The sequence below is a fragment of the Colias philodice genome, chromosome 27, assembly GCF_061535455.1.
Source record: "Colias philodice isolate Cphi_HAF_F1 chromosome 27, ilColPhil1 Martin Lab GWU primary, whole genome shotgun sequence".
In the NCBI taxonomy this organism is placed as follows: domain Eukaryota; kingdom Metazoa; phylum Arthropoda; class Insecta; order Lepidoptera; family Pieridae; genus Colias; species Colias philodice.
Window position 1 is genome coordinate 2701275 of NC_143112.1, and position 25545 is coordinate 2726819.

A 25545-nucleotide genomic window follows, 5' to 3' on the forward strand; every position below is an offset into this window, starting at 1 on the left:
AAGGAACTTTCCAACCCTACATAGTGGCGCCATCTGTTATCGAATATTTGAACTTCATTCAGGACAACGATTGTTTGGGTTGCATTTCCAAAAGCGTTGCGAGCAAATTTCAATAAAGTCTTAAATTTAATTTGATGCTATAATAAAGTTATTAAATTTTGTGTATTTGTACGTCATTAGATAACTTATATTTTGGAGTTAAAGCGACATAATTTTAGTTATCCAAATTAGTTCTCAAAACCTAAAAAAATTTAGGTTTTAAAATTTCGCGCTTTTAGTACAAATGCTACCGCTATAGAACCTTTTATTATGGCGGACGATAGTGACCAGAATACTCTAGAAGGTGTGAGAGAGAAAATATTTTCAAATTTTCTCGAATATTCTAGAGCCTAGCTCTCTGAATATATAAGAGCCCGGTGTCGCTCGCCAGAGTTAGTTTAATTTGAACAGCGAAACGAGCGATTTCAAAACGAAAATAAGAGAAGTTATCTGTGAGCCTTTATTTAGAAGTATCACGTGTGAGTATTTTTAATAGTGTGTTTAATTAACTCTCGATTTTGAAACGAAATAGAAATAAGTTATTTGTGGGTTTTTTTCGTGAAATTTCCCTATAATATTAACAACATGTAACCCATCAAACCCAAAACAGCTATGGGACTCTTTCAAAAGGAGTATGAGTGATGATATATTGTACCAAGTCCGACAAGCTAATCCTGAACTGACTATAGAATTCAATGACGAGATCTTCAATGAAACACTCATTCGCTTAGAAGATAAATGTTTAGCAATAAATAATCAAGCCTAAGTAGAACTTGGAATGCCAGCACCACAAAGAAATGCTTTTAGTGTGCTAAACTACGAAATTATGAAGGAAAAAAGTTACAACATCAATCAACTACTTGAATACAATGCTCACAACTCTCAATGACAATAAAAAAAAAGTTTACGACGTTATAATGAGCCGGATAAATAACGATATTGGTGGAATTATTTACTTGGACGCACCAGGAGGCACCGGTAAAACGTTTCTCATAAATCTAATACTGGCGGAAATACGTGCTAAAAAACTCATCGCACTGGCACTAGCATCATCTGGCATTGAAGCCACACTTATGGAAGGAGGACGATCTGCCCATTCTGCCTTACAACTACCATTGAATATAGCCGAACAACAATTCCCGGTATGTAAAATTTCAGGAAAATCTGGACGTGGTAAATTCTAAACCAAGCTAAAATTTTCATCTGGGATGAATGCACCATGGCCCATAAAAAATTTATAGAAGCCATGGACAGAACATTACAAGAATTGCGAAAAAACTCTGAAATAATGGGAGGAGCTCTACTCATACTCTCAGGAGATTTTCGACAAACACTTCCAGTTATTCCCAAGACAACATCAGAAGACGATATCAATGCATGCTTGAAAAAATCACATCTCTGGCTACAAGTCCAAATACTGCAATTAACAAAAAACATGAGAGTTGAATTATCAAGAGATGAAACAACAGCACAATTTGCTAAAATACTTTTACAAATCGGCGAAGGTACATATCCTACTGACCAAACGACCGGCCTCATTGAACTTAACAGTGATTTCTGTAATATAGCCACTACTGAAGACGAACTAATCGACAAAATTTATCCAAATATTATTCAGAACTATACTAATGCAGAGTGGTTATTTCAAAGAGCAATTTTGGCCACTAAAAATAATATTGTTGACGATATCAATTTTAATATTCTGAAGAAAATACCTGATGAAGAGAAAATATATAAATCGATCGACACGATGGTATCTATTGAAGAAAGTGTCAACTTCCTCACTGAATTTCTAAACTCTTTACAAGTACCAGGAATGCCATTACACTGCCTTCGTCTGAAAATTGGAACTCCAATCATACTACTCAGAAATCTCAACTCCCCAAAATTATGTAATGGAACTAGAATGATCGTAAAACAGCTATCGAATAATATCATTGAAGCTGAACTTATTTCTGGAAAGACCAAAGGACAGACAGTATTTATACCTAGAATACCACTGATCTCTTCGGAATTGCCATTTCAATTTAAAAGACTGTAGTTTCCAATAAAATTAACCTTTAGTTTTACAATTAACAAAGCGCAAGGACAATCTTTAAAATATTGTGGCATTAACCTCAAAGAATCCTGCTTCTCTCACGGTCAGCTATATGTAGCTTGCTTCAAGAGTAGGAAATCCGAAAAATTTATGTATATATACTCCGGACAATAAAATGAAAAATGTTGTTTATAAACAAGTATTGTAAATAATGAGAAAACGTTTTCAATAAATTTTTTTTTTACTTTTTACGTCATAGTTTATTTTTTATTTCGACTCTACCACGTCATCTCATATCAACTCCCGGGCGAAGCCGGGTTTTTTAGCTAGTAATTATATAATTAACAGTATTCAATTACAACTGGCGTCGAAATATCTTTCGAAATTCTGAAGGAATTTTCATTCAATTAAAGATAGATAATAATATTAAGATTCGCTTTCAAGAAGAAGTCACAATAGTTAACGAATTAATTTAAATGTGATAATAAATATTTAGGTTAAATAAGATTTTTGGTATCTACAGACTACAAGATAATTTAGTTTTTGGGCCGTGTAAGAGCTTATTAAGAGATAATATTATAGTACACCTTTAAGGTGTTAAGGTATTACACATCAGAGAAAGTAGGTATATTATGTCTCATAAAATAAATATGCATAATGTGTTTGCACCATAATATTTGAAAACATGTATTTTTGTTCTAATACAGCATTGGTAGGTATTATTTTCATAATTAAAAACTTATTAAGTGACAACCCTAATCTTAATCCTTTCTCATTTTCGCCCTAAATTTCTATTAAATAAAACAGCATTGCGTATTAGCCAACGCTACAGCCTACAAAAACCGCAATTGTTCTATTTGACCATACCCGAAAAATGTCAACACAATTTATTCACTTGTTTAATTATGTTTAGATAATATTTCCCTTAATTATAGCGCGAAACTCGACACTTTCATTCAGGCAAACGTTGTTTGTTATTTAAATTGTGGTTTTATGCTTTCGGGATGAAACAGTAGACGTTTAAAGGGTCAGAGGATAATATAATTCAAACCGTTTTTACCGCTTAGCCTGAATAACGCGTCTGTTAAAATGATTTAAGCCTAATGGGCGGATAGCAATCGTCAAAAGTCTGAAGTTTTTATGGCGACGATAAATCTGGTTTATTTTAATGAAATTGTGTAACGCGCGGAAATATATATCCATTTTACGCTTCGTTTGTAGGTATATACGGTTTGATGTAGGAACGCAGATTTGTGAGACGTGTGTACGCATATAATATTATAACGTCAAGAGTCGTGGGCGGACGAAAATTGTAATGATAATTTTATCGACGAAAGCTTCTTTATTTTTTAATTACTGTATGGCCTATAACCTATTATTATTCACGTTACGCACATGCCTACGCATTCGAAGCGGCAACGTCGCATCAGCGGCTTTTCCTGCGTTCTTTCTACAGCCGTAGACCCTCTACGACACAATTTTATGCCAGTTATATCTACCTGTGTTGTAATAACTAGCTGTGCTCCGCGGTTTTACCCGCAGCGCTCCGCTCCTTATTGGTCTTAGCGAGATGATATAGGTATAGCCTTCCTCGATAAATGGGCTATCTAACACCGAAAGAATTTTTCAAATCGGACCAGTACCTAGTTCCCGAGATTAGCGCGTTCAAACAAACAAACAAACTCCTCACCTTTATAATATTAGTATAGATTACCTATTAAACATAATATTATATGCGACCGCGGACAACCAAACAAAATCAACAATTATTCATATAACTCATGCGTATCGTATTATACTAGTTACTACCTACATACAAAAAAATATACTGTACTTACAGTAATCCGTCTAGTAGGTAGTTACTTTTAAAACAGTAACAAACATACGTACGTCCATCTACCCTCACAAGCTTTCGCATTTATATTATTATAGGATAACAGGAGGATGACAACAGTAAACCCCAACGCAATCAATACCGTAAGTATCTTATAAAATTAAAACAAAGACCAAAACGCCTTTGTAGTTGAAGTTTTTAAAACTATAATTATGATCCGTTGGCGCAACAGAGGGGAAAAGTTCGCAAACGCCTGGAAACCTTCCAACACTAAATCCTTATAGAGACACTTTTTATAACTCTTTTATCAACACGGCTTTTTAAATATTAAATTATTACTGAAACTTTTTAATGATGATAAATACTAGGTACCTTAAAGACTTCGTTCATAATTTCAACGTTGCGTCTTGCGTCGAATCTTCCTTCCTTTCCTTCCCTTTCCTTTGGGTGTATTAAGTAATAATTATTCCGTTTTAGAGAACAAATTACCTGCAAATTAATTGCGACATTAGAATGGCGCGAAAAATCACCGTACTTAGCCAACTGTCATCACTATAGGGTTGCTTCATGGTTGCTTCTAAGTTCCACAGTTAAAAAAATTAAATTAGGTATATTAAAATGTGCACTATCGATACTTACTACTAAAATTTTCATATTTTTGTGTACCTATTACAAAAAAACTTATCATAATAGAAAGAGGTGAATTATGTGAATTTAGGTTTGAATAACCAGAGCAATTTAAGTTATAATGGGCGCCGGTTGACAGCCTAGTTCTCGGAGCAATTAACAAGGCCTAGTTCGTTTTCTAATGGAACAGATAAATAATTGTAACAAAAGACATAGGTAGGTAGATACATAAAACAAATTAGCAATATTACGTCATTGTTAGTAACGTGATCAAATTATTGGATCAAACAGTAAAGTTTTACCTAAAGACTGTAAAATTCTCAATTTTAACCACAATAAACTCAAACTCAAACTCAAACTGTTTTCTTATTTGAATCCAAATCGATTCCTATTCTGGGAGTTTTATTTATAATTGCACACACTTACCGAACTGATTTTGTTTTACTTAGTTATTTTAATATATTTTGTCGTAGGTATTTTACTCTCAGATTTTACCTTAATTATTATCAGTTATCACTAATGACTATGGGAATCATTAGTCATTACCCATGAAATAAAATGAAAGAAATAACGTTGTAGGTATGTATATTTTTACTTTATAATTACTGTTCTCGCACTTTTACAACAATTTCACCATGTGATGCAACATAGAATACCAAACTAGAGAAAAGAAAATCAGCATTATTTTTAATTTTTTGATTTACATCGGGAAAATTATTAACGGTCGAAGTGCGTTCCGTTTTTTAACGTCGCAGATAATATATACAGATAATAAAAGTGTAGACGCCACAATTCAATAGTTGCCTTTATCAACAAAGCTGGTACGATAGGGGGCAGTAAAATATGTTTACTGATTCAATAACTTATTATTATAATATAATATATTTTAAAATTCAAACATTCCAAAAGCATTCCAATTTATTCCACCAAGATTCCACCCTCTAATTCAAAATGTTTAATTTTCTACTCTGTTGACTATGGCTTTATCTGTCATATTTTTCTGTGCTGTCAGCGCTTTCGTTTCTGGTGCTGTCAAGTGCTGTCAATTGATGGGGAGTTCCCCAATTTATGGGAGATTTCGTGAAATTCTCACGGTACAAAGAGTACAATTATTACATGATAAAGTACACTGCGTTTTATGTAAAATTGTTTGCTTCAATCGTTTATAAGCGATATTTCTATTCTAGTAAATCTTATTATACTAAACAAGCCAAATATGATATCCATTAAGTTTTATGCCAACGAATATTAAACAAATTTTAACGACCACCAAATATTTTTTCGGACTCCAAGTCATTCAATTATCCACTTTAAAACGATATTAAACAGCGTTTTTTTTTTGGGTAATTTTGGGTAATCTTTATGGCAACATTATTTACTTGTTAGTAATTATTTGTGTCTGTGGTTGCCACTAGCCATAGACCTTAGTGCCATTTCGATTAGATGAAAAAATAAAGTGAACGCCGATATCACCGGTGATAATAATTTTATGTGGAAAGATATAAGTTGATTTGGTTAAAATTAACCATACGCTATAAACAATATGGAAAACGAAATTTTAGACTCCTTAAACGACTTAGGGTAAGTTATTAGAAAGCTTTGTTGTTCCAATTAGGTTATACTAAAATTTTCTTGCAAACTAAATTCCTGATATCCAGAAATTTCCTATTATTTCGTATGATTATGTATTGTGATTAACTGTACTGCTTTGCTTTATATCAATACATATATTAGAATATTATCTATTTATATCGAACTGATAATGTTTCACATAAAAGATAGGTACAATATGTTCATCATTTTTAATGATTTGTAGATACTTTTGCACGCCTCATAAGCGAAGCGTTGAGGTGGGTACTACTGTCACTTCGCGCAAAACATCTGATTTTTTAAACTTAAAATGTCTTTATGTATCATACATTGTACTTGTAAGATAATACATACACACACATATTAAGAAAAAACACTATTTTTAACGTTCATGATATTTTTGATGTCATTTTTGTTATTTAAACTAGTTAAAAAACAGTTTAAAAAAGTTCTGTCTTGGACGTCCATGTGTCTGTATGTGCGGATCCTTTTTCTTGTTAACACGATAGCGACCGAAATACTTTACTAATCGAGTTTTTTTTTTCTCTTACGCTTGAGTATGCTCAGGAATAGAACCCTTTCATTTTTCAGGGTCTGATTCGATGTGGTTTAATTGTTATTAAATAAACAAAAATAATAATTAATAAATATTTATTAAAAAAAAATTATGAGGCGTGCACTTTTGGATTTTCCAAATTATTTAATTTTTGTACTTTCAAATAGTTCAAACGTCCATCTTTTCTTATTACAGGTATGAAGGCCCATTATCCGATGAGGTAGCATTCGCCAAAGCCCTAGATGGCGGTGCCAAATCCTTAGAATATACAAAACTAGTTCATATCCTAGCTGAAGAAATTAAAAAGCTATGCAACCTCGAAGAAACAGTTAATATAATGAATGATCCTGATGAATCTAGTTCTTTCTTGCTTGAACTTAGTTCATTTTTGAAGGAACTCGGTTGTCCATATAGGAAACTTATAACAGGTATGAAAACTGGACTTTGTTTTATGACTAAGGGCCGATTTTTCAATGGATAAAACTTATTCGTCGAATAATGTATAAAACTACCATTTTAAAAACGTATTCTAATTGTCCGTATTTGACAGTTTACGTGACATTTTAATATTATCATGTAATACTTTGTTGGACGGATAAGTTTTATCCAAGCATTGAAAAATCTGCCCTAAGAAATAAAAAAAGCTAGAGGGTAGTTTTATTTCATAGAAGTAGAGCAATAGAATAAAAAGCTAGTACCTATGTTTCTCATTTGATATTTATGCTAGAATGAAAACCAAAATTGTTTCTTGTACTTTTTTTAAGTTTGTATGGGATAGTTATTATTACAATTATCATCATAGTGTAAAGATGAAAGATTTAAATTTTAAGAACACTAAACTAATTTAAAACCATACCTTACCTTCACTATTAGAAAGCTACACCATTATCAAGTTATTACTAAATAATAATAGGTATAATATTTATAAATAGTAATAAAAATAAATATTTTAATTCTTATAATATCTATTCAACCAAAAAATGACTAGTAATTAAAAATATGCACTAAACATTAATAACATTAAAATTATTTCAGGTCACATGTCCTCCAGGTTACAATCGAGGGATGATAAAATATTGCTATTAGACTATCTAGTATCGGAATTAATGGCAGCCAGAATGGTGAATGTCGACTGTCCGAAAGAGAAACCAGCTGGAATGGATATTGTAGTGGTAAGTTGTGAAAGAATAATTATTTTTTTAAAGAATAGAAAAAGTTTTCGAAAAAATTGCTAGGAAGGATTTGAACCCGCGTTTTCCGCCTTGCTTTTGGTCATAACATTTATTCTACTATTTTGGTTTTATGTTATGACGGGTGGTCAATAGGAGAATAATTATCTTTTTTCATGGATATCAATTCCAATATATATACCTAACTTTTGTTTTTGTAACAGATCTGATTTCATCACTACATAGTACAAAACAAAGTCGCTTTCTCTATCCCTATATCCCTATGTATGCTTAAATCGTAAGCATGTTTCGTAAATATAAATTTATAAAGAATAGAAAAGTCGGTCAGGCATCCGCCCCGGAATGGCGCGAAAGGATGCGGGTTCGAGTCCCGCCTCGTGATCGAATTTTTTCTATTCTTTATAAATTTATAAGTATTTATAAAAGCATTTGAATGCCATAAAACCAAAAAAATATAAATTCAATGTTTCGTAAATAAAGCAAAGGAATTAATAAACTAATTACACATATTTTTTTCCACAACTCGGATACAATACAATTGATTACCTAGAAAATTGTGTTAATTATCATATTCTGTAATTAATAAATAAAATGTAATAAGGCTGTTAATTTATATTAAAAGTGAAGACCCATGTCCCCAAGTGGGGTAAGGGGCAGATGTTTGATACATCTGTTTCACTGATCGATTTTCTTTAGGGACAAATAGGTGATCAGCCTCCGTGTACTACCAGACCAAGACATTCTTTTTTCTTCGTCTCCACCGGGAATCGAACCCAGGACCCCTTGGTGGTACGCTCACGCGTCAACCACTGTACCAAGGAGGCGGTCATTATTAATTTATATTGATTTATCTTTATTTTCAGCAAGAATCACCAACAGCGAAAGACTTAAAAGAAATTCTGATTGCACTAAAATTTAATAAACCTCCACCAAATATTACTCCTGAAGTATTGTTTTCGAAGCTTGAAGCGAAATTAAAGGAAACCATACAAAAAGAAGGTAATTTTTATTAAATATATAAAATTCTTTTGTTACTGAGTGACTGATTGACTGACAGACAATGTGCAACAGAAACTACAAAGCATATAACGTTGACATTATTTTTGAAGGTTTCATAACAAAACTTTTTATAACAGTAATTTTTACCATTATTGGAATGGTAATAGTTTAATATTTTTTTACATTCTAATCATCTGAACTATATTGAAGTTTGTAACTTTTTTGTTAGTATCAAATTAAAATATGACCAATAATTCATTACATAGTATAAAACAAAGTCGCTTTCTCTGTCCAAGTCCCTATGTATGCTTAAATCTTCAAAACTACGCAACGGATTTTGATGTGGTTTTTTTTAATAGATATAGTGATTCAAGAGGAAGGTTTTAGTATATAATTTATTATGTTGTAAACAAAGCGGACGAAGCCGCGGGCGGAAAGCTAGTAATTGATAATTTTAAAATTTCCAGGTGATAAATTAGTTGGCAAGCCATTATACAATAAAGCGTTAACGGAAAAAGATTGGAAACAATTAGAGAATACGTTCACGGAAATGTTTGAAGAATACCGTTTGAGACGAGAGACTTTGTTAACCAGATTGGAGTGTACTATACAGAGTTTTGAGGTTAGTTCGAAATCTACATATATAAAACTCAAAGGTGACTGATATAGTGATCTATCAACGCACAGCCCAAACCACTGGACCTATCGGGCTGAAATTTGGCATGCAGGTAGATGTTGGGACGTAGGCATCCGCTAAGAAAGGATTTCCCGAAATAAAAATGCACGAACAAAGACGTGAGCGGAAGCTAGTTTTTATATAAGAAACTAGAGGTCCGCCCCGGCTTCGCCCGTGGTACATATTTTTCGCAATAAAAGGTAGCCTATGTCCTTTCTCGGGTATCAAAATATCTCCATACCAAATTTCATGCAAATTGGGTCAGTAGTTTAGGCGTGATTGAGTAACAGGCAGACAGAATGAGTTACTTTCGCATTTATAATATTAGTATAGATGTTGTGAGGATGTGTTTAATACAGTGTTATACAGTTTTTAAAGGAATACTATAAAGTGTTTGTTCTGTTCAAGTTTCAGTTATGATTGGAACAAATTCATACAAGTTAAAATCATACTGAAACTATAGAATACTAGCTTTTCGCCGGCGGCTTCACCCGCATTTTTAAAGGAAACCCGCATAGTTTCCGTTTCCGTGGGATTTCCGGGATAAAACCTATCCTATGTGTTAATCCAAGTTACTCTCTATATGTGTGCTAAATTTCATTGTAATCGGTTCAGTAGTTTATGCGTGAAAACCATACATACATACATACATACATACAAACCTTTCCTCTTTATAATATTAGTATAGATAATATACCTACAACATTATAAGTTTCAGTGACAGTAATAAAGTTTAATCAATACAATAAGAGCAGCTTTTATTTATAGGAAGTTACAAACAACGCAAGAAGACATTTCTTTGTAAAGAAATGCACTTATATTTGTGTATTTCATAGTTATTCAACATGTTTTCATTCTATTGTTAAACTTTAAAGCATCTTTGAGGGGTTTGTCTTTTTTTAAAGTATAGACTTATAAGTAACTAGCGGTCCACCCCGGCTTCGCCCGTGGTACATGTTTACGTTTTCTCTACATAAGAACCATCCTCGTACTTCAAGGAATATAATAAAAAAAGAATTATCGAAATCGGTTCAGCCGTTCTCGAGTTATGCGCTTACCAACACATTTTGCGATTCATTTTTATATAATTAGATTAACATACAAACCATTTATTTAATTTATAATTCTACTAAAATATTAGTGATATTTAAACTAATATTTACACATTAAATAATTTCAGTGGTCCGACCGTCTCAAAGGCAAGAAAGATCTCATACAATCGACATACAGACCGAAACGGGAACATTTACGTATAAAGCCAGACGTTAAATTGTCCGATTTCCTAGCGGCAAGATCGTCGTTGTTACATATAGAGAAGACATCAAGTGCGTCTGTAAGGAAGAATACACAGAGCGAAGTTAATAAAGTACTTATTGGCAGGGTGAGTTATTTTCCACATATTTGGCTTAAACTAGGTTTAATAAGGACCGATTTTTCAATGCTTGGTTAAAACTTATTCGTCGAATAATGTATAAAACTACCATTTTAAAAACGTATTCTAATTGCCCGTATTGACAGTTTACGTGACATTTTAATATTATCGTGTAATACTTTATTGCACGGATAAGTTTTATCCAAGCATTGAAAAATCGGCCCTTAATGATATAAAGCTGAAGAGTTTGTTTCAATGCACTAATCTCAGGAACTACTGGTCCGATTTAAAAAATTTTTTCGGTGTTAGATAGCCCATTTATCGAGGAAGGAAGGCTTTATATCATCACCCTAAGACCAACAGGAGCGGAGTAATGCAGGTGAAACCGCGGGGCACAGCTAGTATTATATAAAAATAGCTGCGCTTTGCGTTTTCACCCGCGTGGCTCCGCTTCTGTTGCGCGCGCTCTTGCTCCGCTTCTTGTCGCGTTCAAATAAACATACTCTTCAGCTTTATAATATTAGTATAGATTAAAATATAATATTGACACGATTTTAAAAGAGCAACTATGGAGTTTCTTCCTGCTTTCTGAATCGGTGGTAAATGGTAAGACTGTGACTATTCAGAATTGCTTCTAGAAGAAGTCTTATTGAATAAATAAATATTTGAGTATTTGTTTTGTTTTAAGATACTGTAAGATAATATTGAAGATTTATAATTTTTAAATTTCATTTTTTGTTTATTGAGGGTAGTTTTTGTTTTTCCGTACAGTTACGTGGTAAATACTGTAATGTGATTAATGCAAAATTTCATTGTGACCTTTTATTTTCGTGACAGTTACACCTAACATTTTCTTAATATATGCAAATACTATATTTCCGCCCGCGGCTTCGCCCGCGTTTTCAAAGGAAAACCCGCATAGTTCCCGTTCCCGTGGGATTTCCGGGATAAAACCTATCCTATGTCCTTTCTCGGGTATTAAAATATCTCCATACCAAATTTCATGAAAATTGGTTCAGTAGTTTAGGCGTGATTGAGTAGCAGACAGACAGACAGAGTTACTTTCGCATTTATAATATTAGTATGGATTTAAATATTTCAGGTGCCAGATAGAGGAGGTAGGCCGAACGAACAACAGCCCCCACCACCGGAAATGCCTTCTTGGCAACAGAGAAGTGCCCCACAGGTAAAATATTTGATTTTAATTTTATTGAAATAAACTAAAGTTTATAAACGACTAGCGGTCCGCCCCGGCTTCGCCCGTGGTACATATTTCGCCATAAAAGGTAGCCTATGTTCTTTCTCAGGGTCTAAAGATTATCTGTGCCAAATTTCATCAAAATCGGTCCAGTAGTTTAGGCGTGAAAACCATACATACATACATACAAACCTTTCCTCTTTATAATATTAGTATAGATCACTTTCTTCATTTACGGTAATTGTTTTGGTGTATTTAAAATAAAATCGAAAACATTATTCCATTTTCATTTTTTTGGGTCGGTTTTCTTCAATATCGATTGATGTTTTTTATTGGAAAATATAATATACATTGAAATTATGTACACACTTAATTTTAGTTGTTTGCGTGTATACTTAAATTTATGAGTTTCTTCCACTTATTTAAGAGCCAGATCAATTTCTGATTTATTTTTTGTCCTTTTCATATTTTTCTGTCATTTTTTCAACCTCAATCATTGAAAAATGTGAATTATTTATTTCAGGGCGGTGGCCGTGGTGGTGGTCGTGGTGGTGAAAGGGGGGGTTGGGGTGGTGACCGTGTGGGTCGTGGTGGTGAAAGAGGGGGTCGTGGGGGTTACGGTGGTGACCGTGGGGGCCATAGCAGTGAAAGAGGGGGTTATAGTGGAGATAGGGGTGGTGAAAGGGAGGGTTATGGTGGAGATAGGGGTCGTGGTGGTCGTGGGGGAGATAGAGGGGGTCGAGGGGGGAGGGTTCAAGGTGGTTATAATCAGGGGAGTGGGGATCAGAGGTATGTATAGTAGGGAAAAATAACAATAACCTAATCTTTCATCTTTTAACGCCCGCGGTTTCGCCCGCTTTGTCTAAAACCTAATAAATTATATGCTAAAACCTTCCTCTTGAATCACTCTATCTATAAAAAAAAACCGCATCAAAATCCGTTGCGTAGTTTTAAAGATTTAAGTATACACAGGGATATAGGGACAGAGGAAGTGACTTTATTTTATACTATGTAGTGATAGTGATAGGGAAAGATTAGGTTTGTGTTTGTATTGTAATGGCATGACAATGTTTTCATTATTTATATGTAAAAGATAATTAAGTGACATATACTATATTTTTTTTTAATTTGTTATATTATTGTGTACTAATAAATGATTTATTTATGTATTATTTGTTTTCTTTTTATCCGGCTTAAAGGCTAGCATCTTTCAAAATATTGCGATATTTGTTCGATTATGAATCATATAATCTGATTTATAGTGGGGCACTTAATGAACAAAAAAAAAAATAGAAAGTACTTATTACAATTTTACATTTAATATTTTTATTTTATACAAGTACGAACTATTTTTATATTTATTTTGAATTAATTTATTACGAATAACCCGTCAACGTTATTTAGTAAATAAATACAATATCATTTAATTTATACTTTTAGAATAGTAATATAATTGTAAACATTGTTTTTAAAATGTATTCTATACAGTTACAGTGTACAATCAAGAATTTTTAATTTTTTCATTCATTTATTCATTAATTCATTCATTAATCACATATTTCAGGCCCCAATCAAGTCCAGCATTTAACCAAAACCGAAACTACCAAACTTACGAGGTTCCACCCGGCGGTTATAACCAGAACCAGAACCAGGGTTACGGTAACCAGGGCTATGGTTATAACCAGAGCAATTATAACCAAGGTTATGATAGCATGGGTAGTTATAACCAGGGCTATCAAGGTATGAGTTTCACTATTGCATTATAATTTAGAACATTTAATAGAAGTTTTGGTTCGTAAAGTCTACAAATATTAGTTCTAGTAATAAAAAATCAACCTATATTTTTAATCTTGTATTAAGTTGCTTTTATTTTTTGTCATATTTTCAATTCAAAATCCAACGAAATCTAATTAAAATCTATAACTAAAGCACAATTATTGCTACCAATTCTTATTTTATTACAATTTAATGAAACCAATATAAAATATTATATTGGTTTCATTAAATTGTAAATATATAAATAAAAACAGAGCCCTGTCGGAATTGTGACTGCCAATTGGATGATTGAAATGATGATAATAATTCTTCATATTACATCATTCACTAAATTACTATTTTTGTGTTGAAATAAATCTTTCTTATCTGCTATACTATACTATACTATACCTTGTAATGTATTATATTTATTTTATTTATTATTATAGGAGGCGGCGGGGGTTACAAAACATATGAACCGAACCCCGGTTACCAAACGCCGAATGATAGAAGGGGTCGCGGCAACTATTCGGGGCGACGTTGACACAACGCACTGACATACATACAAAATAATTACGATAGTTGACGGTAGTTTTAGATTTAAATATTGCGGGTAGTTTGAATTTTGAATGGGAAAAACGAAAAAAAAATGGGGGTAGTTTGACGGGTAGTTCCTATGATGTTATGAGTAAAAAGCCAAAAAAGTATTTTAATTTAGAAAAATTGTATGTATGCCCTTCGTTGGTTATAAAAACAATAAATAGCCAAGTATGAGTTTCACTCGCGCACCGAGGGTTCCGTATAAACAGTTTTTTATATGTTGTTACTTTAAATTTATACTTTTCACAATTGTTCGAAGATAGAAGGTCTTAAACTTACTTTTTTTTGGCTTTTACTTATATGTAATATCATCGAGTAAATGCGGATTTGTAAGCTTTGTTCGGAATTGAAATTTGTTTATAAGAATAGGGTAGAAAATAGTAAATTTTAATGAGCTGGTGGTTTTTGTTTATTTATATTTTTTTGAGTGTGTAGTCTTGTTATAAATTTGTTTATAATTATAATTCAGTGCAATTTGATAAAAATCAGAGAGACGGATTTTCAAAAGTATTTTTTTTTTCTATGAATTTAAATGAATGAAATTTAAATTTAAATATTTTTGAAAAATGCGGGTAATTATGCATATAACGGTTTTGATTTATTGGTAGTTCCTACAAACGTGATTAAAATGAAAGCTAGATGTGATTTATAAAATGTTTTTAAAATAAATAAAAAATAGTATAGTGTTCATTTCATTGAACCTAATATGCAAGTACCCTAAATTGTAGACATTAGATTTAGGTATTAAGGGGTTTTTCATTATTATTTTAAAAAATACTTATTTCTCAATACGAACACATCAGAATTACATAGAAAACATGCTTAAAATAACTGCAATTTTCAATACAAATTTAGTTTAATATTATTATTAAATTATTCAACGAATTGCCACAACTTAAACTTAAAATTATCGTCAACTTTTGTTACTAGATCTAACTTATATCGCTAGTGTTTTAATTAAAAATTACAAAGTCATTTTGTAAGTAATAAATTGTTTGAATAACTTCAAAGGAATATAAAATTGTGACTAATTAAGCGTAAGTATTTATAGATTTGTTGTATTTAAATATAATAAAAAAATACGTGGGGCACTTGAGGAATGCTGCGGTAAAGCTATTGCATAGTATCGCTGTGCCGGTTGGAGTGGGGGGCGTTAGGTTTTTTCGTTACGAAATTTTTACATTCGGTCGCCGCGCTCAGTCTGAGATAAAAGCTATGCAATAGCTTCAAAATTGTAAAATGTATCTCAGCAGGTTTTCTGTATTTATTGAAATAATTTTCAACATGTTAAGCATCATTTTGTCATATTCTTCTTTTTTTGAAGTCGGTCATAAATTGTATTTGTTAGTATTGATGCCAAATATATAGAATCTTATATGTTTTATTATATAAATTTACGTTTCTCCTACATTATTTAATTACGTATGTGAAAGCGTGCTATTTCTGTATACAAAAACTTATTAATTAAAAATATCTATTGTGTACTATTGAAACACCTATCGCCTTCTTAGTACAGTGGTTCACGCGTGAGCGTAGAACCGAGGAGTCCTGGGTTTGATTCCCGGTGGAGAAGAAAAAAAAAGACGGGTTGCACTCCGGGAGTGCCGGCAGAAGTGAAAACTTGATTATTAACGTTGAGTTTGATATCTATCCGCGCTTTTTCCATCATATCACGTGTCTTGACGCGAGTTTAAGATTTTATACCCATTACAGAAAAAGTGCTCAACGCCGCTAAAGAAGTTTTCACTTCAAAAAATGTCTCGGTCTGACAGCACACAGAAGGCTGATCACCTACTTGTCCCTAAAGAAAATCGATCAGTGAAACAGATGTATGCATAATGCATCTGCCCCTTACCCCACTAGGGGACACAGGACTTCACTACACTACTATTGAAACAAATATAGAAATAGTCATTGTAATACATATGTTTAAAAGGTCTCATTTATTAAAAATGTTGTAAAACATTGATAGTTTTTAGGAGGATCAATTTCAAGTTTTGTATTGGCATGATTTATGCAGCTATTTTTAAATTACTTTTGTGGCCAGTTTTAAATATTGCGAAAAATTACAGGTTATATTTGTATAAATATCTTTTTGGCAGCAAAATATGACAAAAATAAATTTAAAATAACTATAGTCCTTTCCACCTAAGATGATTTCTGTGACACATCGATTTTTGACACGTGTAGAGATGTCGGTTACTGAAATCGTATCAATTGTTTCCGATAATCGATAATATTCTATATGGAAATGAAATCGATTTAAATAAAGTACCAAAATTAGTTTTTTCGGCATTTCGCCAACAATTAAGTAAGGAAACTTAGCAAACAACAGCAACAAAAAGTCAACAATAACAATTAGTAAAAATAACAGAATACCACGTAAAGTATCAATATAAAAATGCAACTTGTATGCAAGGCTGACGTACTCGTACAGACGATTGACTCGATTGACAAACGATCACAAGATGGGCGACGATTATATGATTTTCCAACTCTATGATTTTTCAACGATCCATTTCATGTACACGAATTGCGCAGGTATTAAATTTTTGGGTTATTTTATTTTATTTTTCATTATATTAAACTAAACAATACTGTTTTTGATTTATATGCTTAAGATGTTTCATTTTTATATTTTTCGTAATAATGCCGCCATAAAATAAAAATATTATGCACTAAAATTATTTTGACTTTTTAAACATAAAATACGTAATTCGAAACACGATGAAGTGTCACAGGAATCATCATAGGTGAAAAGGACTATAAGTAGTGGTTGTTGAAATGGGATGATAATATACTATGCCTTTAATTCAGTGGTTAGTGATTTAGAATCAAAGAGTGTGGGTTCAGTCCCTGCTGCTGAAAAATAATAGTCTTTATAGTGATAAAATAGTGTGTATTATATTTTTATAGCATCAGAATGTTCATGTATGTATAATATATATTTACAAAAGTATAGTATAAAATTGCTCCAAACAGTAAGTGAAGGAAAACAGTAAGAAAACAAATATATCGTAGGTTATCTTCGTTTTTTATACCAAATATCTGAAAAAATCCCATTTTTGCAACCTAGACATAAATAGGAAAATAAAATTTTAGTAATGTAAGGTCTCCGACATGTCATTTTTAGCGTAAGGCACAGATAATCAAGATTTTTGTTTCTGTATACAAAATATTTTAAACGACTAACGAACTACAGCCTTGCTTATGAGCAATAATCCAGTGCTTTTAATAATGTGGCCTTTGGACTCAATTTGCAATAAAGTAGGTAATAAATAAAATATACATATACCATACACACAGAACCATACATAATAATCGTCACTTGTGTATTCACTCCGTATATAAATAGCGTGTGGTGTCTGTGTATTTTAGTATGTATTTGTATTTCATTAATCTCTGTATATGCGAGTTAATAAAACAATTGGTAATTTCAAATGCTTTTTATTTAAACCCATTTTTACATTGATTCTTATATTTATGTTTCACAATCCTAAAACATTGGAATTAGTGGTCGCAAGAAATTGTCTGAAATATCCCACGTTAATACACTACTTATAACTTTAAAAATATAGTATTGAAATCAATTGCGATATTGTACAAAATAAAATTATAGTAACTAAGTAAAAAATACACAAAAATACAAAGAAAAGTTATCATAGATTTCTGTGATTTATTCATAATGATTCATTTCAATTTTCAATACCTTTTTACTGACCGATTCTTAAAGGTAAGTAGCTCAGTTTCTGCTACTAAATCTTTTTTACACCAATAACAATTTTACATAAGACTTTCACAATAACAAACATATGATATTTAACATCATATTTCAAGGAACATAATTTTCAGAATAACAATATAGAAAAGTAATGCATCATCCATACTAATATTATAAATGTGAAAGTAACTCTGTCTGTCTGTTACTCAATCACGCCTAAACTACTGAACCAATTTGCATGAAATTTGGTATGGAGATATTTTACCCGAGAAAGTACATAGGGTACCTTTTATTGCGAAATATCTACCGCGGGCGAAGCCGGGGCGGACCACTAGTTTCTTATAATTTTAAGACCTTACTCAACATCCAATGAATTACGTCAAAATATTCAAAGGTTGGGGTTTATTGATTGAAACTACATGTTCACAACATCAAATATTTATTTAGTAAACATCCAATGATTTCATAAAACATGTTTTTAGGTCTTATTATTATATAACTCAAAAGAAAGTAAGGACCACTTGTAACATAGTAAAATTGACTTTCACAAAAAAGTAAACCTTGTTAAAAATAATGTAATTTTTAATTCGTTTCTTATTGCAATTATTACATTTTCAATCTTAAAATCTTGTTGAAAACATATTAGCCCTTATTTATTTCAAGTAATATGTAAACAATTTCTTGTATTTATAAATCTTCAGTACTCCATTTATAAGCTTCTTCTTCCATAGCTTTTCTCTTACTTTGATTATCGAAGAATTTCTTTTCATAACCGTTTGATCTATCGACTCCATCCCACCTATATCCTGGTCTGATGTTAAATCTATTTGGCGGGAATTGTCCTTTGTATGACGGTTTTTCTGTAAAATAAATAAATAAATAATGGTTGAGTATCCTACCATCTTAATCCATCAGTCCTCGGAATCACAGACACAATAGAAAATCTATTGTGTCGCGCCCCGATCGGGCCTTACGGTGGTCAATGGGTTAATTATGTATATATAAAAACTCGTGTCACAATGTTTGTCCTCAATGGACTCCTAAACCACTTAACCGATTATAATAAAATTCGCACACCATGTGCTACTGTAGTTCGATCCAACTTGAAAGATAGGATAGTTTAAACATACCACGGGCGAAGCCGGGGCGGACCACTAGTAATATTATAAATGCGAAAGTTTGTGCGGATGGATGTATGTTTGTTACTCTCACGCAAATACTACTGAACTTAAAAACTCGAAAAACACACTTGTTATTTATTGATATAGATATTTGGAGGTGTGATATTTTAACCTTATATAAAAACTTTATTTTATAGATACCTAATCACAAAGAATGATTTTTAGTATGTTAATGCATTTACAGACCAACAGAATATTTGAAATTCGAAGTGTATATAGATAATGTACATTAAGTTGCAAAATGCATAAGCATTATGCTATTGGTATTTTTATATTTATTTATAACAGGACCTAACTTTTAAATTCAAATCTCATCTCATTTATATATTATAACTAGCTGCGCTCCGCGGTTTCACCCGCATAGCTCCGCTCCTGTTGGTCTTAGCGTGATGATATATAGCCTTCCTCGATGAATGGGCTATCTAACACCGAAAGAATTTTTCAAATCGGACCAGTAGTTCCTGAGATTAGCGCGTTCAAACAAACAAACTCTTCAGCTTTATAATATTATAGTATAGATTAAATAAAATAAAAAATATTTCAAATTACCTGGTCCCAATTTTCCTTTCTCTCTCTTCCTATCTCTTATATACTTGAGCATGGGATCCCCATCTCTTTCTATGTCTTTCAACTGATGTTCTAAATCTCTGTCATCCTTATATCTTGCTAGGGGCTTAGCCGCTTCATGTATAAAGTGTTGTATCCTTTCTTCTTGGGCTTCGATTTGTTTAAGACTAAAAAATAAACAAAATATTTAATTACTTTGTCCTTTATTAAATGGACATTTTATTTTACTGGAGTTTAAATATGTTTAGATATGTATAGTTTTGAATGGGGAAAACGATTTTCTATAGAAAAGGATGTCAAATTTATATGCTATGCTATGAAAGGCTAATTTCACATTCATCATTTTAATAAAAAAATTCTTACTGTAGTACAAAAAAATGTATCATGTACCCAAATCAAATCATTTGATATTAATTACATACAAAAAAGATGAACATGTGATGATGATGTGTCATGTCTATTTTCTGTGTCACAATATTAAGTTTTGTTTAAATTTCATATCTGTATAATTTATAATATAATAATATTATAAATGCGAAAGTAACTCTGTCTGTTACTCAATCATGCCTAAACTACTGAACCAATTTGCATGAAATTTGGTATGGAGATATTTTGATACCCGAGAAAGGACATAGGCTACCTTTTATTGCGAAATATGTACCATGGGCGAAGCCGGGGCGGACCTCTAGTTTATAATATAAAGTATTTGGAAAGATGTACATATGACATTAACATTAAGACTTAAAAAAATAGTTATTTAACTTACCCCTTACTCCATTTCTTATACTTTTCATCTATTTCCTTTTGTCTTTGAGCTTTTTCTACCTGTTTCTGTCTTTCCTCTGATGTCTCACGTTTTTCTAAAAGAACAATACATATATAATTTAACAATAGATACTTTATTACTATCAGTATTATAAATAGAACAAAATTACCAACTAAAGTATTATTGTGAATCTGTTACGCTATCAAGTTGAAACCATTGAACCAATATTGATAACACTAAACCTTAAGAAAGATCATTAGGACTTTAAATCATGAAAGCTATACTGCTGTCACACGAAATCTTAAAGTGCAAGCAAAGCTACGGGATTAAAGCTTGTTGATACACTTAACAATATAATTTGAAATTAATAACCTCAATATATACTTACGTTTTCTAGAAACAACTTTAGCAGTCCGTCCAGAAACATCATCTGTCATTTTGCTATAAGCCTCCTCTTCCCTTCGTCTAAAGGCTTCATTTTCTTGTCTCAATTGTACCGCATCTTGTAAACCAGCCAATTTGCCTTCTAACGTTTTAGCCATCTTTTTATTACTTGGCGGCGGACTATCACTACTCCTTTTATAATTTCTCTTATCATCTCTTCTTGGTGGAGATAAATCCGAATCGTCATCTCTTCTATTCTCTTTTCTGTATTTCTCTTTGTTTTTACGTACATTTCGATCTGGTGTGTCAGAATCTGAATTGCATCTCTTACGATTACTTTTATCCAATTTTCTTTCTGGGGAAGGTTTTCGTTTCCTAGGCAACGATAAATCGGAATCCGCGCTAGATTCTCTCTTTCTAGATGGTTCGTTTTGCTTCTGTGATTTTCTTGGCGGTGATAAATCGGAATCTGATGATCGTTTATGCGATTTACTTTTGCTCTTTGAACTTTTATGTTTTTTTGATCGTTGTGGGGAATCGGATTGTGATCTGTCTCGCTTTGGTTTTTCCTCTACTGGTTCCCATCGACTTTTTCTTACTCTCTCTTTGGTTCTATCATTAATATCTTGACGTGAATTCGAAGCGTCTTTTCGTCGAGGTGGACTAGAGTCACTGTCATTTTGATGTTTTCTTGAGCTTTGGCCTTTTGATTGTTTCCTAGACGGCGATAAATCAGAGTCATTTTGTCTTCTATCTTTATTCTTTCTTGGCGGACTTTCGTCGCTATCGTTTTGATACTTTCTAGAACTTTGGCCTTTTGATTGTTTTCTTGGTGGTGATAAATCTGAGTCATTTTGTCTTCTATCTTTATTCTTTCTTGGCGGACTTTCATCACTATCGTTTTGATACTTTCTAGAACCTTGAGATTTTGATTGTTTTCTTGGCGGTGACAAATCTGAGTCATCATTATGTCTTCTATCTCTATTTTTTCTTGGCGGACTTTCATCACTGTCGCTTTTATTGCGTCTTTTTGAGCTCTTTTCTTTATTCCTTTTTCTTGGAGGCGAAAGATCTTCGTCTTTATTATTTTTTGAAGTATCTTTCCGTCTAGGTGGACTAAAATCACTATCACTAGCGCTTCTAGGCTTCTTGGTAGGGGCGTGTCTGTCATCATTAGGTCGTTTTCGAGGTGGTGATAAATCTGAATCGTTTTTCTGTTCATCTTCCGAATCGCTGTACATTTTGCCGAAAATAACTTCGTTTTCTTTCTCAACCTCTTTTTTGTCCCTTTTTATTTCTTCTACTTGCAGTTTCGAGTTGAAACCATCATCCTGAAATAATTAAAACTATCAATTCATCAAATTCCTAAATTATTCCTGTCTACAATAATTTTCTCTTTTATTTTAAAGTCAACAATATAATTACTAATATCACATATTTTCAAATAATGTAATGCCCACTGATGAAAATTTGTGTATAAGTAGTATAGCGACTATAGAGATTATGTGAAAATGGACTTGAACATGTATTGTACCTTTAATTATAATAAATATAGAGCATCTATTTTATGCCTCCAGTATGAACTCATTATAACTTTAAATCGAAAAAAAAACAAAAATTTATAACATTACTAGCGGTCCGCCCAGGCTTCGCCCGTGGTACATGTTTACTTTTTCTTTTCATAAGAACCATCCTCGTACTTCAAGGAATATTATAAAAAAAAAATTATCGAAATCGGTCCACCCGTTCACGCGTGATGCCGTGACCAAGGAAAATGGGTTTCATTTATATATATAACTAGCTGCTCCGCGCGGTTTCACCCCCGTGACTCCACTCTTGTTGCCCGTAGCGTGATGAAATATAGCCTATAACCTTCGTCGATAAATGGGCTATCTAACACCGTAATAATTTTTCAAATCGGACCAGTAGTTCCCAAGATTAGTGCGTTCAAACAAACAAACACACAAACTCTTCAGCTTTATAATATTAGTATAGATATATAGATACAAATCATAATCGTACCTGATTGATAACTCTCCATTTGGAGCTAGAATTAAATAATTCAGCCTTTTTCACCTCCTCAGGTCTCTCGTCAATGATTCCTGCAATCTGCGGAGCGTCTTCACCTTGATCTAGAATATCTAATTCATCACCATCTAGGGCTTTCATTTTCGATAGGTCTAAATCATCATCTATTATCTTGAATCTGCAATTAATTGATACTTTATTATTATAAAATACATACAGATGTTATGAATACAAAAATAAAAGTAAAATAAAAAAGACTAGTGTTTGCCTGCGGCGAGCAAATGCATGTAAAAATAAATGAATAATAGGAAAAAAGATTTGAGTCTATTCTTGTTTCAAATAGATTTAGTAGAGTTTACATTTAGCAATAAAACAATAAACACTTTCATATAGGACTTAATACAGTTTTAACTTCTGTTAATATAGGTCTCTCATTCTTAAAAAGATTTAATATGGAAAGCAATTCATTCAAAATTAGATGAAATGGATGTAAAATCTTTCTACAGTAGCACAAGACATCAAACTCAAACATTTATTTATTCAATAGACTTCTTCGAGAAGCACTTTTACCACCGATTCGGAAAGCAGGTATCTATGGAGAAGAACCGACAAGAAACTCCATAGTTGCTCTTTTAAATCATTTCAGTATTACAATTTAATTTTAATTCAAATTTTAATTCAAATAGTAAAAGCTATGATTGTGAATGCATTTTAATTGTAGATATGGTAGGTTTATCATAAGTATTCTGAACACAGTCATGTTTTCCAAAAAGTGTAATTTGACTAGAGAATGAACTAGTAATTTACTACTTTAATATTAGAATATACTAGCCTATAATTCACATCAGCAAAGTATTTATATATATATATATATATAATATTTTTATTCAATAAACATAAATTTAAAAGTGATACTTACCCCTTGCCTTTCACAACCTTCTTTTTCTTTTTCTTTTTTTCAGAAGGACCTCCAAGGTATTTTTGCAGGTATGCTTTCTGATCTATTTTTGCAGCCATTTTAATTACCGTTATTTGGTAAATGAATAATATACAATTCCACTAAATTTAATAGTAATAACCGGTAATAACAGCAATACGAAAACAAGCTGTTTTCAAGTTTTGACTTTGTGGTTATTTTAGTGTCATGTCATATTATGTGTCAACTGTCAATATGACACGAATGGATGGCTGTCAAATACGAGTTCAAATACGTCATGATTGTCTAATGTCCTCTCGGAGCAATTATCAAGCCTGGAGAAGTAACAATTAATTGAACAATAAAGCACTAGTTTGGCCTTTTTGGCTTATGGCAAAATGTCATGCGAAAAAAGAGGACAGATATATGTCAGTTCGACAGTTTGAAATGACATGTAGCCATGTCAATTTGTTTTAGTGACCAGTCTGGTCACTAACGCATGGTAATTTTAATTATTGTTTTTGAAGTGAAAAACGTGTTTTCTAGTTTCTTATGTTATTTTCTGAAAAGATAATTTATTAAAGATTACATGGCTTGTGTTGTTCACGGCTGTAAAAGCCGTAGTATTGGGAAATCGGATGAAGATTGGAATTTGTCTTTTCACAGGTTAGTGTTTTGATCAATTTTTTTGTTAATTGTATTATAAATAAGTTAATTTACGTTATTTTCATAATCATCTATGTTTTATCTAACCGTAATCATTGAAATGAAATCATAATCAGCTTAGTTTTTAGAAAAAATGCAAAATATAACTTCCATAGTGTTGTGCAATTATCGATACTTGAGTAGGTACGAAGTACTTCATTGATAATGACTGCTTTAGGTTAGGAGAAAAAAAAAGGTATTTAAGTATGGATTTTATTGTTATTTGCAGGTTTCTAGCTTGAGAAAAATTAAAAGATGTTTGGGTTAAAGCTATAGCACAGGGAAAATTGGAAGCCTTCAAAACATTCTCGGCCTTGTTCAAATCATTTCGAATCAGACGGGAAGAAAAGTAAAGTGCTTTGCAGAGATGCTGTGCCACAAGTTTAAGGTGGCATCTATTTTAAATAATAAATATTGTAATTTGTTAATTAAGTATCGAAATAAAATGTTGTAAAAATATTTTTAAATTTTATTTGTTTTATTTGAAGCAATTTATTTTAAACTTTTACCAATTTTTTCCTGTGGGAATGAGTTATTTTCCCGCGGTAAATTGTAGCCTATATGTTATTCTGATGTTTAATTTATAATATGTATAATTGTAAAGTTCCATAAAAACTCAGTAGTTTTTTCGTGAAAGAATATCAAATGTCCATTCTTATAAATTTTTTGCTTTTATAATATTAGTAGGATACGATTATTGATTTGTAAAAAGATCAACCAGGTGGAAGTCAGATTCACGCACGAAGGGTTCCGTATAATTTTATGAATGAATCTATGAAAACAGGAAAAAATACGTCGTACCT

At 32.0% G+C, this 25545-nt stretch overlaps 2 protein-coding genes and 1 long non-coding RNA gene across 4 annotated transcripts; 2 read left to right on the plus strand and 1 right to left on the minus strand.

Annotated features, from left to right (window-relative positions):
* Positions 1-5950: 5950 nt before the first annotated feature.
* Positions 5951-14987, plus strand: LOC149476530 (protein FAM98A). Of its 2 annotated transcripts, none has more exons than XM_089711785.1 (10): positions 5951-6119; positions 6880-7112; positions 7720-7856; positions 8738-8873; positions 9341-9495; positions 10730-10930; positions 12024-12107; positions 12643-12908; positions 13684-13859; positions 14324-14987. In XM_089711785.1, the coding sequence occupies exons 1-10, from the start codon at positions 6082-6084 to the stop codon at positions 14416-14418; spliced, it is 1521 nt and encodes a 506-aa protein (XP_089567911.1). In that variant the 5' UTR covers positions 5951-6081; the 3' UTR covers positions 14419-14987. The 2 variants fall into 2 exon arrangements, with proteins under 2 accessions (XP_089567911.1, XP_089567913.1); XM_089711787.1 differs by having other exon boundaries at positions 14327-14987.
* Positions 14988-14992: 5 nt separating this feature from the next.
* LOC149476531 (uncharacterized) lies at positions 14993-17915 on the plus strand. Its single transcript, XR_016317812.1, has 2 exons — positions 14993-16611; positions 17245-17915. It is a non-coding gene; the product is annotated as an uncharacterized LOC149476531 (long non-coding RNA).
* A 665-nt stretch (positions 17916-18580) lies between these two features.
* LOC149476532 (uncharacterized) lies at positions 18581-24260 on the minus strand. The gene is made up of 6 exons (XM_089711689.1): positions 24041-24260; positions 23116-23299; positions 21098-22424; positions 20710-20803; positions 19926-20110; positions 18581-19055 (listed from the first exon to the last, which is right to left on the minus strand). Exons 1-6 carry the CDS (start codon positions 24136-24138, stop codon positions 18883-18885), a joined length of 2061 nt encoding a protein of 686 aa, XP_089567815.1. The 5' UTR covers positions 24139-24260; the 3' UTR covers positions 18581-18882.
* Positions 24261-25545: the final 1285 nt, after the last annotated feature.

What these genes read in the sequence shown, in the direction of transcription:
- LOC149476530 (XM_089711785.1), top strand. Translation starts at nt 6,082, where the DNA reads ATGGAAAACGAAATTTTAGACTCCTTAAACGACTTAGG. An exon ending in ATATAGGAAACTTATAACAG is followed by an intron (nt 7,113 to 7,719) that starts GTATGAAAACTG and finishes AAATTATTTCAG; the next exon opens with GTCACATGTCCTCCAGGTTA. An exon ending in AACAGAGAAGTGCCCCACAG is followed by an intron (nt 12,108 to 12,642) that starts GTAAAATATTTG and finishes TATTTATTTCAG; the next exon opens with GGCGGTGGCCGTGGTGGTGG.
- LOC149476532 (XM_089711689.1), bottom strand. Translation starts at nt 24,138, where the DNA reads ATGGCTGCAAAAATAGATCAGAAAGCATACCTGCAAAAATACCTTGGA. An exon ending in AAGGTTGTGAAAGGCAAGGG is followed by an intron (nt 23,300 to 24,040) that starts GTAAGTATCACT and finishes AATTAATTGCAG; the next exon opens with ATTCAAGATAATAGATGATG. An exon ending in TAAAGTTGTTTCTAGAAAAC is followed by an intron (nt 20,804 to 21,097) that starts GTAAGTATATAT and finishes TTGTTCTTTTAG; the next exon opens with AAAAACGTGAGACATCAGAG.